The sequence below is a fragment of the Dermacentor andersoni genome, chromosome 8 (assembly GCF_023375885.2).
Source record: "Dermacentor andersoni chromosome 8, qqDerAnde1_hic_scaffold, whole genome shotgun sequence".
Lineage (NCBI taxonomy): Eukaryota > Metazoa > Arthropoda > Arachnida > Ixodida > Ixodidae > Dermacentor > Dermacentor andersoni.
This window is the reverse complement of record NC_092821.1, coordinates 31,839,601-31,860,758: the sequence shown is the minus strand read 5'-3', so window position 1 is coordinate 31,860,758 and position 21,158 is coordinate 31,839,601. Positions and strand designations below refer to the sequence as shown.

The 21,158-nt window shown below is 44.7% G+C and overlaps 1 protein-coding gene across 2 annotated transcripts in view; it reads right to left on the bottom strand.

Annotated features, from left to right (window-relative positions):
- The window catches only part of LOC126526145 (alcohol dehydrogenase [acceptor]-like), a 91,789-nt gene that overhangs the window by 28,325 nt on the left and 42,306 nt on the right, over window positions 1–21,158 (bottom strand). For both annotated transcript variants that reach the window (XM_055068032.2, XM_050174093.3), the window contains exons 6-7: window positions 17,505–17,672; window positions 5,273–5,414 (exon numbers count right to left, since the gene is read on the bottom strand). In XM_055068032.2, the coding sequence (XP_054924007.1) occupies window positions 5,273–5,414; window positions 17,505–17,672 (310 nt within the window). The remainder of the gene's footprint in view (window positions 1–5,272; window positions 5,415–17,504; window positions 17,673–21,158) is intronic.

The window sequence follows — 21,158 nt, the reverse complement described above, 5'->3', positions numbered from 1 at the left end:
AACGGCGGCGGAGCAAGCCCGGTGAAGCTCATGGTGGCGGATACGGACGGCGCAGCGGGGCTGGGGGTACGTTCACGACATCCTCGTCGCCAATGTGGTATTGACCGAAGGTGGAAGTCAGACTCCAGCCGTCCCGAAGTAAAAGCCGTTTATTTAACACATACAACCAATATATATAATGAAGAACAGAAGCGCCCCCTGGGGAATAAAGAACCGAAATGAATAACGAAACTGAATATAACAGGTATATTTTATAGTGATTCATCAATAATTGTACTTGCTACAGCTCGCCATACAGGCCATACAAAGAAGCAGTGTTTAATGGCCTAGAAGTGAGTCGATGCGGGAACATAGCATTTTGGAGCGACATTGGTCGAACAGAAACAACTCGGCGCCTGTTTTAGTTTCGTCCCGCTAACAATGACTCGCATGCCACCTAAGTTAGCGTGAAAAGATTAGGAAGTTTGATCCAGTCCATAATGCTGGTTTTCCAGCAGTTCTGCGCGTAAACAAGAATTCAAGAGCGGGGACGACATAAGCAGATCACCTCTGCGCGTGTATGAGAGAGAGACATGCCTGAAGGAATGAAGGCTTTTTGAAATGAACAAACTGGAAAGTCACAAAACGAAATATCACTAATTTGAACTCCACAATATCGCATAGACTAGCACGGTCATATGACATTAGCAATTATTGCTTGTTAGGCTCAAATAAAGTTATTTACTAAGGTGGTCTGAGACGATATATAATCAACGATAGGTGGTAAGAATACGGCAAACGTTCTCCTTTGCAATTTTCCAATTTCCTTTGTGTATTTACTTTCACCATGTACGTATCAGATGTGCCACGAAAATTAAGAGAAAGAACGCAAAGAAAGACAGGGAGGTTAACGAGACGTCGTTCTCGTTGGCTGCCCTGCACGTGGAGAACAGGTAGGGCCATAAACAAGGAAAGGAAAGTGGGACGAGCGCATACAAGGGCACCGCGGTTACAACTCCCCTATGTGACGAGGAATTCGTGTCACGCGAGAAAAACGGCGGCAATGGCCCCCACGTCGAAGTCGCGGAGAAAACCTACGCGTTCAAACGGTCGTGCCCGTGACCGTTGGCGTCGGTGTACGCGTGCGAGTGCCTTCTCGCCCTCATACAGACTTGGGGGGAGCAAGCGGGGGGAGGAAGCATGGGCACGCACCCAGCGTCGAGCATGATCAGCCCCAAGCCTGGCTAGAATCTGTTCTCGCTCTCTCCTGCGCGAGTGTTAATAAAGGCGCTGCGCCGCTCGCCGTTGAGGCAAGCACGAGGAAGAAATGCTCGACCACGTAAAAGGCCCAGTTTCACATACAGTAGCCTCCGTGGAAATTTTTAAAAATAAGTCGTCGCAAACAACATCAAATGGCCGCATATCGTTTGCGCACCACTTCGCGCAAGCAGTCGTCCGATTGCCCTTAACGCTAGATGAAACGTGGCGTTTCTTCTCCCTGTAGAGCGAAGCAATGGCAGTGGTGTCATCTGTAGTCTTGCGCTTGTGGCGGTTCAGGTGCGACGTTCCTGTTTTCCCACCATTATAGGCGAAGAAAGCTTTACAGCTTTCGCACCGCACGTGCCCTACTGGTGATAGGGTTTGCACGTCACAACGTCCATGAAATGTTTCCAAGCATGGCTTTAACTTGCTTGGACCCACGCTACAGCTTCCCGGCAGCGAACGTGTCCCTTAATTCAGCTGCATTCATGGTGCTATGGAGACAAATCGTCAAATATATGATGTCGGCAACCAACTCATTAAAAAGGTAAGCACGGTCTGACGAGCTACGCCACAAGAGCCAAAGCCTTTTTTATTCCTTTTTCAGCAGATGGCGAAGTTGGCCCTATGTTACACACAGAGCGGTTCTATGTTTGCAGGTTCCGTATGAGTAGGCTGCGCTCTGCGCGTGCGTCGCCTAGCCGGTTGTTTAGCAACGCAGGCCATCTCTTATTCTTTCGCTCTTCTTGCTTGGATGGCCTCTTGTTTCTGCCCACGCGTGCAGAGATAGCCACATCTCGTGGTGGTCACCGCAAGGTGGCAGCCACCATTTACCGTGTGGTGCCATTTACACGCGCTTGTGCTTTGGCGTGCTTCAGGTGTGCGCCTCGTGCAAGACCTTTAAGAACTGCCTATGTCCGTGAGAAGGAATGTCCCTTTAATTCCCTCTACCACAAGCTAAAATTAATATGAAGCTTTGAAGGTGCTTGGAGCATAAACAGGCCTTATCATTAACGCTTCGAAAAGAAGGATAATAATATAAAACGCGGTCTACACCTCTGTACGTGCAACAAAAAAGGACGCCAGCATCGAACATGATTTTTTTACTTACATATTGCACCATATATATCAGCCTCACCTTCTCGGGGTCTAATCTGCTACGGTGTATAAAGAATAAAAGACCGAAATCTTTGTCTCTCCCATGCGAACATCAGTGATCTGGCCCATTGCCTGTCCTGTTATTTTTCCGCTGGTGCGAATGTATTTACCTTGATCGTACGATGTCTTTCTATGGGGTCATTTAGCACGCGAATATACATATCTATCTATATATGTACAAGCACACCAGCTCACGGGCATACAGCATAAAATAAACGCCCAAGCAGAAAGAGAAACCCTTGCGTTAGCGCTAAAATAATAGTATCGAGATTGGCAACAGTGCAGTCACAAAAGCGGTAACAGGAAAACCGTTTGAAGAGCGGTTTTTTGTATAATATATTTTCCTTGTGCGGAAACAAGGTTATATATTGTGGTAATGTTGACCTTCATTTGTCTTTCTCTTTTCTATGCAAAGGTATGCTAAGAGTCAGCTCTTTCCCTACGTAACTTGAGCTTCATACAGAATGCCTTGAACCTTGCGAGGCATAACGTTCGCGGGTGCTCGAAAGCCGGACTTGAGCCTTTTAATGAGTGGGCCCCCGTTTGGTTCGGGCCCGTGGCTTCAAGCCAGAGTCCTGTCCGGGCCCGTCCCAGGCCCGCCGAAAAACTCTTTGGTCGGCCTGGGCCTGTGCAGTACTCTACGATGATCACCAAATGTAACTTCTGCAGCTTCTTCAAGTGCACTTTACATGCTTTGTGTGCGGCGTTGACTTGGCCACGTTGTACTCACATGCTGCGGTGCTGTGCGCGCTTCAGCCCTGAGAGCTAGGTCAGGAAAGAAGTATTCTCCTACCTCTGTTCAGCGTGGTGTGCTGCAGAACCATCGCTCGCGTTCGAGTACGTACGCAACACGTCGGCATTCTTGGAACAACTCAAATCACGTGTGCATCGAGAGAACACATCTAGAGCGACTCCCATCAATTTGCGACCGAGCGAGGCAACTATGCGCACCTGAGAGATAAGCGGTCGTGCACGGCTCTCGGACTTTCGCCGTCTCCGCATTACCACCGCTCACCGCCAGGAGCACGCATCGTCTGCTAGGCGTTTTTTAAAGGCTGTCAATAAGAAAATAAGGCTGTTACCAGTCCAGAGGATTTACCAAGATTACATTCATAGTATACACTGGGAATTTGTAACCGGTTAGGCCCAAGTGAATAGCACTGCAGTTGGCCATCAAGCTGGGAGCGTCCACTTCCCTCCTTGTTGAGCAGGTTGTCGAGCTGACCGCTCCTGACGGAGCGATATAATACAACGTTATTACTTGTGACGTCACATTGTCCCTGCCTACGCCGCTCTTCGCTGCTGGTGAAGCTCTACGCATTGCTGAGCCACCGCTACCACCCTATGACTCATGACTCTGCAACAGTCGAATCAGGGGTACGAATCCTCATACGGCATACACCATACAGCGGAAGCAGCCGACGCTCTTAAAGTCTATCGTGAAGACCAGTATACTTCGGCAACCTGACGAAGGCCAATAAAGCTTTCCGCGCGGAGTTTCTATGGCAGTGCGCGCCCAGAGCCTTTTCTTGTAACAGTACACGATCGCACCGTCAGTCAGCCGCTTTGCACATCACTTAAAAATTATATTATGGGCTTTTACGTGCCAAAACAAGTTTTTGATCATGAGGGACGCCGTAGTGGAGGACTCGAGAAATCTCGACCACCTGGGGCTCTTTAGTGTGCACCTAAATCTAATTGCACATCACTTGCCTATCGCCCTTGATAATGTGTGATACATTGTAAATCATTATGAATGCCGAGACAAATAAGGACAGAAGGACAGATAAATCATGCGAGTGTTGAACTAGTAAAGGTAATCGATAAGCCTTGTAGGTATAGGCAGGCAGCCTATTAAATAAGAGGATACATTGAGCAAGTAAGACTAATAAACAGCTATTTGAAATTAAAATTTGAGCAACAGCGCTTTATGCGCGCATTCATTGAAAGGAGCTGTGTCATTCACAAAACAATTAATCGTGATTGGAGCTTAAGTACCGTTTCCAGCGTAAGCTCATTCGTGTGCAGTCTACAGACAATGGTTCTAATATATAAGAACCAGTACTCTAATAAACCTAAATAATTGTTAATTGATCTTCATTGCGGCGCGTTAGGATATATTGTAATATATCGCACGACTTTAGCTGTCTAATAAGAAATATTCTTCCGATTGTCAAGTCCTCCGGAAATATTGACATCTTTAAATTAATAAAGCATTATCCAATGAGTGGGTGGTGGAGCAAAGTGACTGGATGAGATAGATGATAGTTCCCGTGAATTTCTGGCCTCAGCAGTGTGCGCAGGGTCGGCAGGAAACTGTTGCAGCCTCTTGCTGTTCGTGCAAAAAAAAAAAAAAAGAAGAAAAGATGGGTGGATGTGTGGGCTGACAGGGCAGCCCTTCTTATGGTTACTGATGTGTTGAGATAGATGGTTGACAGGATTGATATTGAAAGGTTGTGAAGCCCGAGGAAGCGTGAGATATAAACAGGTGTGAGAAACCGCACGCGTTAAAGATAATTACATATAAAGGATGTCCCAGCTAACTTGGACCGAGATTTTTAAAAAACCTATGCGTTCTTCAGAACAGAACTTGCGTGGATATATATCTGTAGGGGCTTTGTAGCTATACTAAGGACGCCACCAACTTATTATGCTACCACTTATTGCTATGATTAATATTGTGGCTGTGATGGGTTCTTTTCACGCTGTATTATTTCAGATAATTCGTTTGTTTTAGATGGACAGAGCTACACTTGCTGGCGCAGAGTGGCGAAGTCTTCATTGAAGAAAATGCTGTCCTTTTTCCTTGCCTCAGATAAACGTAGTAATGTCGATAACACACCTAAGTTATAACAAAAAGGAACTTGCTCCGCACCTGAACAGTTGTTGTTGTAGTCCACCGTGGACGACCAAAAAAGGTTAATTCCGTCTCGATGACGCAGCGTGCCTGAAACGCCCTCGACGTGCATATGGTCCTGAAGGTTGCGGCCCACCGGCAGGTCAGCAATAACAGGAATCTGTGGGAGATTTGCATGGAAGTTACTGTCATATGCTTTCTGATCAATTGCATATTAAGCGCGGGATCGTTCTTGTTTGGCAGCAACCGGTCTCACCTGAATCAACTGTTTGCGTTTAGGAGTCGAAGTAAAATCGAAGCTATTGCTAATTTCTGTCGTTTGCTGTCTGAAACAAAGAAAACTCAAGAAAGAAACATCTAACTGAACATTGACATGTGTGAGAATTATGCAAACTATGCCTTCCAGGGCAGGAAATATCTCCACTTTCTGCTCAAGTGAAATGTTCCTGTTTGTTGACCGATATGTACAAGTGTTAGAACAATGGAACCTTTTTCAGCACTCAGGACATACGTCAAAATCTCTTTCAGCGTTTCGCACTAAAATGTACGACGATGATGATGATGTTTGTGGTTTAATGGCGCAAGGGCCAGGTGTGGCCAAAGAGCGCCATGCTAGTGGTATTGAATATGTCGTGGTCTGAGGGGTTTTGTGAATTTAATGAGACGTGGCTGTAAAGGGGCCTAAAAGAGTTGGTGCAAATTGCATAAAAATTACACGTAATAAAATTATGGCAATGATTAATGACGTGTACTATGATCACTAAGATGCATTAAGAAATAATGATGCATTATATGAAATATGCGAGATGCTAAAATTGTCTAAAAGCACTACTGCCTCGCCAGAGCCCTTGAAACTCAAGGGCCGAGAGGCATGTGCCATACAGAGAATCTATCCTAGTGATATCCTACGGAAAGAGGACGCGCTACGAAATGAATGGGCTTATAACATGTAGTACAACATCTTTTAAGAAAGCGAGGACTGCTGTGGTCTTAGAAAGCGGTTCTTCACCAAGAAACATAGCCGGATGCAGGGGAATACAATGGCGGTATGCAAACGAGAAATGTTTCCTCCTGTCTCTTTCGGCTTCCCGGCACTCCAGCTAGACATGGAGGACGGTCAGCCGATCGCCACATCTGCCGCAGGTTGGAGGCTCATTACCGGACAAGAGAAAGTTGTGAGTGCCAAATGTGTGTCCTATTCTCAGTCTAGTGAATAGGACATCTGTTTTTCGTATTTTCGTAGTTGGGTGCCAGGGACCTAGCTTCGGCTTAATTAGGTGAAGCTTATTACTTGTTTCTGTATCCCACAAGCGTTGCCAGTGGCTTCGGAGTTTGTGTCTTAGAAAAGGCTTCATGTCTGTGGCAGGGACAGCAGCAGAACGAATACCTTGCGATGCTATTGATTTGGCGATCTCGTCGGCAAGCACATTTCCCTCGATTCCTCTATGGCCAGGAACCCAGCATATTACTGCATGCCTATGTGATAAGTAGATGTTACATAAGAGTGAGTAGAGTTCATTGCAGACAGGATTAGTATGCTTTTGAGAAGAAATGAGTGCTTTTACAAGGCTTAACGAGTCTGTGAATATGATGGCTTTGTCCAGTTTCAGTTTATATGTTTTACTGCACACAGTACTGCGTAGACTTCTGCAGTGAAGATACTTGTTATGGGGTTCAACACGTCAGATTCAGTAAAAGAGGGCCCAACAGCAGCGTAGGATACGCCAGCATGTGATTTTGATGCGTCTGTGTAAAACTCGGAGCAGGAGTACTTCAATTGAAGCTCCCGGAAATGCATGATAATTTCAAGCTCAGGAGCGTGCTTTGTGACCTTTAGAAACGACACGTCATATTCTATCACCTGCCACTGCCAGGGCGGTATTAGCTTAACAGCAGGCATTAGGCGATGTTCTAGAAATGGGACGTCCATTTCTTCGCCAAGTTCTCTTACACGTATTGAGAAAGGTAATCTCAAAGAGGGTCTATTACGAAAAAGTGTTTCACACGACAATTCGTTAACGGTTGTGAAACACGGATGTTCCTTATTAGAGCGCACTTTCAGGAAGTAGTTAAAACTGATGTATGTTTTCCGAAAATGGAGTGACCACTCATCGGACTCGGCATACAGACTTTCAACAGGGCTTGTTCTAAATGCGCCAGTGGCCAGGCGGATTCCCAGATGGTGAACGGGGTCTAACATCTTTAGTGCACTCGGGGTGGCAGAGTGATATACTACGGCACCATAGTCTATTCGTGATCGAACTAGGCTCCTGTAAAGATTCAACAGGCATTTCCTGTCGCTAACCCATGTTGTGTGGGATAGGATTTTAAGTAGGTTCATTGTTTTTAGACATTTTGTTTTTAGATATTTTAGGTGTGGAATGAAGGTAAGTTTGGAGTCATGTATAACACCTAGAAATTTGTGCTCTTTGTTAAAAGGAATTTGTTGTCCGCCCAGCTCTAGAAAAGGATCTGGGACTAGGCCTCTCTTTCATGTGAAGAGAACGCAGGAACTTTTCTGGGGGTTGATTTTAAATCCATTTTGGTCTGCCCACATGGACACCTTGTTTAACGCCTGCTGTACCTGTCTCTCGCAGACTGTGAGGTTGCAGGATTTGAAGCCTATTTGTATATCGTCTACATAGACGGAGTAAAAAATAGCTGGTGGTAATGATGCCCGAAGCGTGTTCATCTTTACGACAAAGAGCGTGCAGCTGAGTACGCCACCCTGGGGTACCCCAGTTTCCTGTATGAATGTACGCGACAGTGCAGGACCTATTTTCACCCGAAATGTACGGTTCTCTAGGTAGCTCTCTATGATAGTTAACATATTGCCGTGGATGCCCAGCACCGAAAGGTAGCGCAGGATTCCGTACCGCCAGGTTGTGTCGTATGCTTTTTCCATATCCAGAAATACAGATAAGAAAGATTGTGTACGAAGGCATCGCGAATGCTCGCTTCGATGCGCACGAAATGGTCGGTTGTAGATCGCGCTTCCCTAAAACCGCATTGAAATGGGTCAAGCATTTTACTAGACTCTAGGAGATGTATCAGACGGCGATTGATAATTTTTTCGAAAAGCTTACAGAGGCAGCTTGTAAGCGCTATGGGACGGTAGCTAGTGAGCAATGAAGTGTCTTTACCATGCTTCAATATAGGGATCACAATAGCCTCCTTCCACTTCGATGGGAGATAACCAGCAGCCCAGATAGCATTGAAAAGTGTAAGTAGCGTGATTTGTGCGTCGGATTGCAGGTGTTTAAGCATATCATACATGATTATATCGGGGCCCGGTGCAGAGCTCCGACATACTGACAAGGAGGCTGTAAGTTCGGCAGTCGTTAAAGGGCGATTATAAGGATCGTTTGGCGTGCATTTCCGATTCAGAGGCTTGAGTTCTTCTATTTCTTTATATTTAAGGAAGTTCTCTGAATAGTGACTGTAGCGAGACACGTGCTCGAAGTGTTCACCGAGAGCATCAGCCTGGTCTTGCAGTGTATCGCCTTGTGTGTTTACCAAAGGGAGGGAGTATGTTTGTCGCCCTCTTATGCTATTTACCCTGTTCCAGACTTTGGCCTCATCTGTATACGTGTTTATACCCGTTAAAAACTTCTGCCAACTGTCTCTTCTGGCCTGTCGGCGGGTTCGCCTGCCTTGTGATTTTACTTTCTTAAAATTGATGAGATTCTCCGCAGTGGGGGAGGCGCGTAGCAACCCCCACGCTTTGTTTTGTTTTTTACGTGCGATCCTACAATCGTCGGTCCACCACGGGACGCGCCGTTTGCACGAGAGGCCATTTACTTGTGATATGCATTTAGATGCGGCATGTATTATGAAGGCTGTGAAAAACTCCACTGCAGCATCAATTTCTAACGAAGACATGTCAGCCCATGAGATACTAGTAAGAGATCGAAATTTCTCCCAATCAGCCGTCTCAATCTTCCACCTAGGAGCGTGTGGTGGATATTCGTTTTCTTTAGGTGATCTTAGCAGTATAGGGAAGTGGTCGCTGCCGTAAGGATTGTTGGCAACTTCCCATTCGAGTTCAAGCAGTAGAGACGGGGAGACTATACTAAGATCTATTGACGAAAAGGATCGGTTTGCTAGAGAGTAATATGTGGGTTCCTTCTTATTCAAAAGCCACGCACCACAAGAAAAAAGGAACTGTTCAACAAGACGACCTCGCGCATCTATACGAGAGTCGCCCCACAGGGAGCTGTGCGCATTGAAGTCGCCAAGAACAACATAGGGTTCTGGCAGTTCATCTATAAAGGACTGAAATTCATGTTTAGTTAATTTGTAATGTGGGGGTATATAAAGCGAGCAAATAGTGATGAGTTTGTTTAGCAGAACAACTCGCACCGCCACTGCTTCAAGGGGCGTTCGAAGCTGTAAAGGTTGACATGCTATACTTTTATGAGTGAGAATCGCAACACCACCCGATGATGCGACGGCATCATCGCGATCTTTGCGAAACGTAACATACGTACGGAGAAAGTTTGCGTGTCTGGATTTTAAATGTGTTTCCTGTAAACACAGCACTTTTGGATTATGTTTGTGGATGAGTTCTTGCCAATCATCAAGGTTTGTAAGGAGACCTCTAATGTTCCATTGAATGATTTGTGTATCCATATTTAAAATAAATTGGTGCTGTGTTTACGGAAACGGACGGGATGCCTTAGATTACAGAACCCTTTCGAGGCCCTGTAATAGGGGTTTTGTTCTTTTTGGAGCGTTCGAGGGAGCCTCGCCGCTCCTTAGGCGCTTGGTGCGCCTTGAGGATGGGTGTAGTGTCCATTGCCTCTTGTGAGGCGCCGGACACGTGCTCTTGCGAGCGAGAATGTTCCCGGGAAAGTCTCGCCTTGGAGGGCAAGACCCCTGCGCCCACCAGCCCGGAGGTCGATGGGGCTCCCAGAGGGATTTGGCTACGCCGGCCGTTGCCAGCGCAGGAAGGGACCTGGGAAGTTGAGGCAGCCTCGGCTGCGCCCACCTTCGGGGTCGATGGTTCCTTCTCCTCGGTTGACGGAGCAGCGCTAGCTGCAACCGTCGCGGGGGCAGATGGCGTGACTGCCGACTCACTGCTTGTGGGTCGGACAGCCGCCGGAGGCCGTTGTGACGCTGCCCCCTGGCGCGCCACTTCGGCAAAGCTTTTCTTTGGCAGGTATGCTACCCGCCTTCGTGCCTCTTTGAACGTTATATTCTCTTTTACTTTTATGGTTACAATTTCTTTTTCCTTCTTCCAGGAGGGGCACGACCGTGAGTACGCGGCGTGATCCCCATCACAGTTTACACAGTGTAGAGAGTTCTTACATTCTTCAGTTGCGTGTTCAAGGGCACTGCATTTCGCACATGTTTGGCGGCCTCGGCAGCTCTGCGAGCTGTGGCCAAAACGTTGGCATTTGAAACATCTCAAGGGATTTGGCACATATGGTCTTACACGGAGCTTGATGTACCCGGCCTCGATTGATTCGGGCAGGACACTTGAATTGAAGGTGAGAATTAGGTGCTTGGTCGCAATTTCGTTACCCTCGCGCCTTATCTTGATTCTTTTGACATTTATGACATTTCGTTCACTGAAGCCCTCCAAGAGTTCAGCCTCAGTGAGCTCCAGCAAATCATCGTCCGAGACAACGCTGCGGGTGGTATTCATCGTGCGGTGCGGGGTTACTACTACTTGGGTCTCCCCAAATGATACTAGTTTTGGCAGTTTTTCAAATTGTTTCAGATCGCGGAGCTCCAAGAGGAGGTCACCGCTAGCCATCCTCGACGCCTTATAACCTGGGCCAAAAACTTCGCTAAGGGTCTTAGATACAAGGAAGGGGGAGATTGTTCGGACTTGTTTAGCTGGTTTTTCTGTGTGGATCACATGAAAACGAGGAAAATTGTGGACTTGGCGTCCGAAAAACTAAAATACTTCTTCGGTGCGCCCTCGTTTCTGAGGGCGATCAGGTAGTTTAGGAAACGCGTTTTCCATAGGTACAGTTGGGTTTTCGGCCGCGATGCCGACCACCCACCATGGAGTCCAACAGGGGGACGTGACAGAAGTTCCTGCTGGAGAAACCCTGCCAACGCCAGCCGTACATCGCTGCTATAACCAAATACAGCATAACCAAGGCTGGCTAGCTACACAAGGTTAACCCTTGCCGCCGGGAAACTAGGAAGTGAGGAGAAATGATGAGAAGACAGGAAAGATGAAAAAGGCGAGAGAGAAAGACGAAGATTGGAGAGGAGGACAGGAAAAGGCGACTGCCGATTTCCCCCGGGTGGGTCAGTCCGGGGGTGGCGTCTACGTGAAGCAGAGGCCAAAGAGGTGTGTTGCCTCCGCCGGGGGGCCTTAAAGGTCCAAACACCCGGCATCGGCTCAACCCCCAGGATCCCCCTTTCCCCGGACACGGCTAAGCCGCGCACGGCTACACGCGGGAGGGTCCAACCCTCGTGTGCTCGGGTCCGTGGTGTCGCAACACACCAAACGCCTGCTGACGCAGACGCCCCTGCGGGGAAAATGTACGTCGAAGCGGAGCGGTGTATAGGCAAAAGCCACAGAAGGCTTCACAGAGACATACACCCCATATGCAAGGCAGCAGCAATACAGGCCAGATGTTCAAACGTTGTCTCTTCTTCGTGCAGCTTTTCACCGGCTTGGCTGCTTGCCCGGAGTATACTACGAAGGCCTTCCTGGATGCATCACCGCTCGCATGTCATCACGCCCTGATGTTCCCGCATGCGCGCGATGACTGCCCTATCTCCGCCCTGGAAGATAGTCATGGTCTGTTCACCGCTGGATTCGACAAGATACTGACCTCTGCCATCGGTGACGTCAGCCTGGATGGTGCACTAATGCGAGTCACGACGCCGGCTCCGTTCAGTATAAAAGCCACACCGCAGCTTCATCGCTTCAGTGGGCAAGGCAGCAGCAATACAGGCCAGATGTTCAAACGTTGTCTCTTCTTCGTGCAGGTATGTTACCTTAAGAACGCTTATTGTATTCGATCTGACAACCGCTTCTTATTGCTGATGCCTTGCCCACACGAATGTCTTTCTGCATATATTTCTGTATGTGCTGATCTTGTTTACTGCATGAGCAGCCTCCTACTGAGTGGCGATATTGAAACAAACCCGGGCCCTACAAAACGCTCCGCCACTCAAACAGATGATTCTGGCTCTATGATATCCGAAATGTTCGCTCAGCTTCTTGCGGGGCAAAATAAGATAACAAAAGATATAGCTGACATGCGAAAATCTATCGACGCTCGATTTGAGGCAATTGAGAAACGCATAGTTGATCTTGAGCAGCAGGCACCCACGTTTAGCACAGCCCACTACGATAACCTACAGAGCCAAATTCAGAAAATGTCATCCACTATTAACTCACTTTCTTCCCAAAGCGATGATTTAGAAAATCGCTCGCGTCGCAACAACCTTATTCTTTATGGTCTAACAGAATCTAAGCATGACACTAATGAATCGCTGCAATCGCAAGTTAAGAACTTCTTTACTGACGTACTAAAGCTTGATTTTCCTCAAATTGAGCGATTGCATAGGCTTGGTAGACCTAGAGGTGGGAGACCTCGCCCCATCATTATGAAGCTCCTAGATTTTCGCGAAAAGATTAGTGCTCTAAAGAATGGCTATAAGCTAAAAGGGTCTCAGTGGCGCTTATCTGAAGATTTTTCTTCAAACATACGATCCATCCGTAAAAAACTATGGGACGCTACAGCACAATTCCGTAACAATGGTTCAGTGGTACACCTCAGGTACGACCATGCGTTTGTTGATAATCAGCTCTACAATTGGGACGTTGTTTCGAACTCTCTTGTAAAAGCTCCTGACCGCACCACTCACCATCATTTACCGCTCTCCCAGGGGAACAATCCTTGACTTAACAATGACAAGTACGATAAACTTTGTATATTAAATCCTAATGCAAGAAGCCTATCTAACAAATATTCAAGCTTTTCCTCGTTGGTGGCATCACATTCCCCACATGTTATCGGTGTTACTGAGACCTGGTTGCATAGCGACATCCTTGACTGCGAAGTAACTCCCCCAGGATATAACGTCATAAGAGTAGACAGGAATGCGGGCAGAGGCGGAGGTGTTGCCGTATTTTTGCGCTCTGACCTACAGTTTTCTGTACTACAATCCCCACTTGAAATCGAGACGGTCTGGTGTAAGGTGCACATTAATAAAACAAATGTAATCATTGGTGTGTTTTATCGACCTCCCAAACATACCTCAAATGAAATAATGATCCTTAACGCGTTCATCCAAGAGCACGGTTTTGGCTCTTCAAATTTAATCTGCATGGGGGACTTCAATGTACCTAATGTTTCGTGGGCTTCATTATCGATAACTGGTGATAACGTCCCTCTTTCTAGAGAGTTGCTTGAATTTCCACTATCGCTTGGATTGAAACAAATTGTATCTAACCCTACTAGAGAGTCCGCCATACTAGATTTGATTTTTCTAAGTGCACCGCTCTTTACAAGTGGCTTTGAGTGTGAGATTACGGACGGTATTTCCGATCACAAAGCTGTTATTGCTACTATTAATCTTTCAGTTTCAAGGCGCCACTATCAATATACCAGTTTTTACGATTATAATCATGCAGATGATACGTCCATACTTGATACATTAAGCATTTCATTCGACAGTTTCTCCCAGTTATGCACTACCAGTGATATCAATGCTATAGTATCCCATTTTGAAAACATTGTCCATACTTGCATAGAGCGCTATGTGCCATTAAAAACAAAAAAGAATAATCTAGACCTTCCTTGGATGACAAGGGAAATACTGCATTTGAAGCGTCGAGTAGCCAGAGCACGTGGGAAGCGCCACATGAATGCAGAAACAAATGACCAGTTCCGCTTTATGAAGGAAGAACTCCGTCAAAAAATGGACGCAGCTAAGAACTTTTATTATCAGTTCACTCTACCTAATTTAGTTAAAAATAACCCACGAAAATTTTGGAGCTCAATTTCGCCAATGAAGAACACCACCCAGACATTTCTATTAGGCGATTCCGAAATAAGCGATCCTGGACCTATTGCTAAAGCATTCAGTGAATATTTTCAGTCTGTATTCACACAGGACAATGGCGTAATTCCTCCCTACTCCACGACAACTAACATGTCCTGTGCGATTAACAATGTTACAATATGTAAGCAAGGAGTCCTGAACCTTATTTTAAATCTTGACACCAAAAAAGGCTGCAGTCCAGACAATGTTAACAATGTGTTCCTTCATCGTTATGCGCTTTGGACGTGTCAATACCTCACATTGATTTTTGAGAAATCTGTATCTACTTGTACAGTTCCTTGTTCATGGAAACGGGCTAGAGTCATTCCACTGTTCAAATCTGGGCAGAAACAATCTCTTCTAAATTATAGACCCATTTCGTTAACTTCTCATGCATGCAAACTTCTTGAACACATAATTTATAAACACATTATCACTTTTCTCGAGTCTAATAACATTTTATGCAGCGCTCAGCATGGATTTCGTAGTGGTTTTAGCACAGTGACTCAATTAACTGAATTTACACATGACATCGCTTTTGCTCTTGATTTAGGTCATCAATTAGATGCACTCTTCATTGATTTCTCGAAAGCATTTGATACTGTACCACATCCTAAACTATTACATAAACTAAACTTTATCCTTAATAACCCGCTTCTCATTGACTGGATCCGTAGTTTTCTTTATGATCGTTCACAGTATGTTTCTTTTAATTCATTCAACTCTCCTGACGCATCAGTATCTTCCGGTGTGCCCCAGGGTTCTATTTTAGGGCCATTGCTTTTTTTGCTTTATATTAACGACATTCCAAGCTCTGTTTCAGTAAAAATTCGGCTTTACGCTGACGACTGCGTTCTCTACAATGTCATTTCTTCACCTAACGATCATAACACTCTGAATCAATCTTTTATAAGTTTTTGTGAATGGTGCGAACTCTGGCAAATGAACATTAACTTCAAGAAAACAGTCGCCATGTCCTTTCACAAGCATGCTAATTGCTCATATTTCAATTATTCCTATAAATCCACTTTTCTGCAGCGCGCATACGAATATAAGTATTTAGGCCTCCTTTTCACTCCAAGATTATCCTGGTCAGAACATATTCTAACAACTTGCAACAAAGGACTAAAAAAACTTGGTTATCTAACCCGAACTCTACGTGCTGCCCCCAAAGAAACTAAACTTATTACATACAAAACACTTGTAAGACCTATTCTTGAATATGCGTCTACCATATGGAACCCTTACAAAATTTCGGACATCCACAAAATTGAATCTGTTCAGAAAAAGGCGGTTCGTTTCATATACCGCCGTTATGATAGAATGTTTTCACCGTCATCTCATCTGAATGTGCTTGGTTTAACCCCTCTTTCCCACCGTCGTCACATTAATTCTCTGAAACTTCTACACTCTCTATTTTACTCTCCACATTATGCTTCCCCTAACACATATCTGACCCGTGCAAAGCCCCTAATCACGAGAAGCAGCAATGACTTAAACTTATCCGTCTTTTTTGCTCGCACCAACACTTTTAAATACAGTTTTTTTCCTCGGACAATTGAACTCTGGAATGACCTGCCTGGTTCCATCCGTTCTTTACCACATAGAGAATTTGGGGATGCCATTGAATGCTCCCCTTAGTCATGTTACTCACGCATGCTTCTTTGTATAGTGATTTTCTTTCTCGCATTTGTATTCACCCACTCCTGCAATAGCCCTTCTGGGCTGCAGTATTTGTAAATAAATAAATAAATAAAAATAAATATGACACACATGCAGCAAGACGCACTAAGTCAGAGCGCTTTGTTAGTCTACTCAGAAGAGAAATTTTGGTAGAAAATAATTTGAGCAGATGCAGTGCTTAGAGTAATAAAATTAAGGAAAAAGGCCACTGAAAACACAAAAAAGAACACTAATTAAAAAAGAAAAACATAAAACTGGACAATCACGTGATAAATTTCTTTTACACGAATTGCAAATTTTTCAGTGCAATTGGCAACACGCACTTTATCATTCGTTGACCATAAGTGGTCCCTGAAAAGGGAATCTTCCACTTCCCTTTGGTGTATGTATTACGTATAATTGTTCGGTTTTTTAAGTTTCAAAGCTGTGGAATAAGTAGGACATTATGTTCGATACCTACATTGTAGCAGTTAATAAAAACAATTTGTTAAATCAATAGGTAGCAATCTGAGGCCGACAAAATAGGCGTGGCGTTGAAGTTATACGGGACATTTACGATTATTCGCACTGTTTTCTTCTGCAATCTGATTTTTGTTATGTTTACAAGCGTAGTCGTGCCCCATATCAGATGGTAATAAGATAAAGCAGAAAAGACAAATATAAACTAGAAGCTTTGCGTGACATAAGAAGAAACCACATCCTCGAGAAAACATTAACTGTTGGCCACGATAATTTAGAACAGACTTTCTCACTTGTTCATTCCAATACATGTTTTCATGGGATAGACCTCCAAGTCTGAACGATAGGTGCAACTTCCGTGCCATAAAAATCAAGAGTAAGGTTTTTGTAAATAGTATTAGTTGGCTTTAGTGCGAAGTATCACAGCTTTTCCCGATAATTACGGCAAGAGCTTTGTTGCACTCGACTTCTCTAATTCCGCAAGTACACCATTAGCTCCATTTATAAGTGTCGGCTGGTGAGAATTAAAGAAAATAGACTACTATTGTCGGAAGACGCAACAAATCTGATAAATGGGGTCATAGGTCTGATAAATTGGTTCGCTTGTGCTTCTTTGACAAATGTTTGTGAAATTTACAATCCCGTTTTGCTGTAGAGTTGCTTGCTTCTAACGTCTTTCGCCACATGAAGGCTTTTTAACGCCTTATCAGACACTAACCTAAGGACTTGGCAAAATAGCGTGAGCCCATGTTCCTTATTGTTGATGACTTACATCAAAAAATTCTATCATAGGGTTTTACGGGTCACAACTACGATCTGATTATGTGGGACGTAGTGGGGGACTATGGAATAACGTGCACCTAAATCTAAGTTCACCAGTTTTTTCGCATTTCGCCCTCATCAAAATTCACCAGCCGTGTGGCCGGAACGCACACACACGTGCACACATGCACACACGCACGTGCACACGCACACGCACACACGTGCACACACACATATATATATATATATATAAAACGATCCAAGCACTGTTTATAACCTTGGTGGGCAGGTCGCTTACAAGATGTTTTAGCCTGTTTAAACAAACCTTCAGTTGCTCCAGATCAAACCAAGGACCAACACCGGAAAGCAAGAGCAACTGCGGAGATCCGATTGCTCCGGCCGCGATAACGACCTCACGCGAAGCTCGTACAGTGTGCATCCGAGGCCCTTTAAGGAAACGTACTCCGACGGCGTGCTGGTTTTCAAAAATCACCTGCAAAAAAAGCAACATTCCATTTTTTTTTTTTGTGCAGATGAACACTTGGCGTAACGGCTGAGGGGACTTAAGTAAACGCAGCAGACGGAAAATAAAAGTGTAACAATAATGAAATGACTGGTAATTAGAAAATTAGGGCGTTCTTTATCGGACTTTATATAAACTTATTCGATAGATTTCCCTATGTTGGCCTAAAATTATTTCGAAGAAGCCCGTAAGGTAACAGCAGTTTGTAGTATACCGGTTTGATATGAAGTTATAATCTATGATTCTACTGTGAAACTATGTGGGGCGCTGCATTTCACAAAGAATGAAAAATATATTGAGATACCTCCTCAGCACGGCGGATTCGATGAATAAACGCGTTATAGCAAGGTGTTAGTGAGGACCAAGTGGAATATTGCAGTATTTGTGTGTCTATTTCAGTACTACGTATGCTTACAAGACAGAAGCTAACAAAACAGACGAACCGGGGATTCTGGGAGCTTGGAAGCCACGAACAATGGTCAAACAAAAGATCTCACCCGTAATACATGTTTCGGCTAATGCACTCTTCTCAGTAAGGGCGCCCTGATCAGTTCAAGTTTTTTTAGGCAGATGAAAAACTCGATTGAAATCTCAACTGCCATGTGGTCGTCTTCGGCAAGTGCTCGAGTAAAAACAGCTATGTTGTTTCTGCCACGGCACCCGTTCGCCACGATACCCTTTCAGGTACATCTTACGCGGTTCGCACGTCCTAAACGGCCAGTTGCGCTTGAACTTCGCTCGCAGCTTTCATATAGGCTCGTTCAAGGCCTATGTTGAAGTGAGCATAAGAGGTCACTGGCATTGAAATTTCAACCATGGAGCCGGTAAGAGTGCAGAAAACATTTTTAGTTCATTTGCTTTGTTTTGTTTCTGATATTGCTGATCACTGCACGCCACATTCCGAGCACTTACAGCTATTGGAGGGCTATTTGACTACTGTGAAGGGCAGTTAAATTGTCAAGTTCTCGCGATATCTTATCTGCCAAAAGCGCGACATAATTTGCCACTTCGTTAGGTCAACCTGTGCCCCAAATGAGCAACGCTCGACGCTCATTATTGGGAACAAACGTTGGCTACAGCCAACTCTTGTTCGATCACCTGAGAATATTTCTGGCACTTGGCTTCTCGCAGTAAAAAATATCTAACTCGCATTTTCAGCTAGCATGCCAAACTAGTTATACGACTCGCCTAAAGTGAATTATATTTGAGTGGAAAGGATAGATTTCGGCAGCAGCACTGCAGTGTCCCAGCAAACGTGTCCGAAGTTGCAATTTCGGTGCCTAAGCGCCATTTCTTTCTATATTTTTTTTATTTTGCGTTTACACACAAAGTGTTTGGCTGCAACATATGAAATCGCAAAGCCGTGGAAGCACGGAAGAAAACGAGCAAGCTACGTTATGCGGAACTGTTAAGACAACCAGATGAGTTTAGCGTCTCTTTATTCGACGCTTCCTTATCATGGCATGAGCTTAAAGTATCTATGTCTGGGCGAGGGCAACAACTAATTGCACTAATATAAGCAGTCACCCTGGGATGGTTTTTTTCGGAGCTTCTTTTAACTCTCATGACGTACCGTGCACAGCAAACTGTTACACGACACATGGGGAAAATTGCTGCTAGCTTAGATGCGCGCAGATTAACGATATGTTTCACATATGCAGCACTTCACAAAACATGTGTGTGGATATAGCCAGTACACTCCGGAGGGAAGTGTCAGGTGACCACAGCGCTCAAAATATGACCGCGCGCACGGGAAAGTGAAGCAGAAAGGTTTGCTGGGTTGTGGGGCTTATGCTGGGAAAGAGCAAATATTCGGCGAATATGTAACGCATTTTATTTCGTTAAAAATGAACGCGAAGACACGGTCGACGGTAAAGTTTCGACGATGCAACGACGAATGTAACAATCTCGTGAAACGTCTCTTGCGCATAACCGTAGCATCCTTAATGGAGTGGTTTGGTAAGGAAACAATACCTACAGCTTCGTGCGTTAGGTTATTATAAATATTCTGCAGTACAATAAAGTTACTATCAAATGAGTGCCAAAGAACTTGCTCCAGCAATTCCTTAGGGGAAATAAAGGCTCGCTGGACCTCCCAATGACACTGGACGTATTAGAGAAATTTGTGCTGTGAAATACAATGGGGTGCCGAGTGAGTTACACCCAAAATACATTGTGGCCACAGGTAAAATTCTTGCACAGTAAACATTTCATATTTTCAGAATTTCTTCGGCCCTCCTCTTGAAGCTTCGAAGTGCACACTCATCGAAATAAAATGGGTAACTTCCAAAGTAGGTCCAATAGCCATACAATGGAGTAATTTATAAGCCCGACTAGTGATGAGAACACTAGGTCATTCTTCAACATGCGGAGTTGCCTCCTCGAAAACAAATTATAAGAAATTAAAGCACTTCAACCCTGAGTCCACGATTCATTTTTGCGAAATAGACATTGTAATGGTATAAAAGTCTTCCTGCGAAGCAATACCACCACGGCTATTTTATTATTTTAAAAATATAAATACCTTAAGGGTTACAACCGCTACAAATGAGGCTGCTGATTTCTTGCTCTGGAAGGAAAATAGTTTATGCGAATATTGGGATCATTTGATCTTGTCTGATGTAGGTTTCAAGAAGCAGTTAATCTGGCTCTCTTATTTTCAGTGTACTCGCGCTAAATTCTCGCCACTCATTTTCACCGAATACACTGTTTCCCCTGACTGGCCCAGTTTCGCCAGAATTCGATGATACGTGTTATTGGACGAATAAATAACAATAATACAATAATATATATATATATATATATATATATATATATATATATATATATATATATATATATATATATATATACAATAATAAGGATATATAAAGATAACCCACCGATAGCGCGAAGTTCCCGTCAGGAAAACTGAAAAGAAGTAACTCGATGAAAGACTAACGCACGCTGCCAGTATGAAAAAAAGAGGGGCTTGCGGGGATAAACTTTCAAAGGAAACAAATGCTAAGTTGACACAGTATATGATGCCTCTCACTGTGTGAACAGCGCGTTCGTCAAATTATAGTGCATCGAACGCGTCACCAAGTGACGGAGGTGTGCGTTTTCTCACATGTGCATTGAATGTGTACTTTTATTATATTTCTTGACTCTTCAGAATCATCGAAAGCGTACTGCTGCAAAAGATAATATTGATTTCGATTAGATTAGATTATGAGGTTTTACGTGCCAAAACCACTTTCTGATTATGAGGCACGCCGTAGTGGAGGACGCCGGAAATTTCGACCACCTGGGGTTCTTTTACGTGCACCTAAATCTAAGTACACGGGTGTTTTCGCATTTCGCCCCCGTCGAAATGCGGCCGCCGTGGCCGGGATTCGATCCCGCGACCTCGTGCTTAGCAGCCCAACACCATAGCCACTGAGCAACCACGGTGGGTATATTGATTTCAGATTTTCT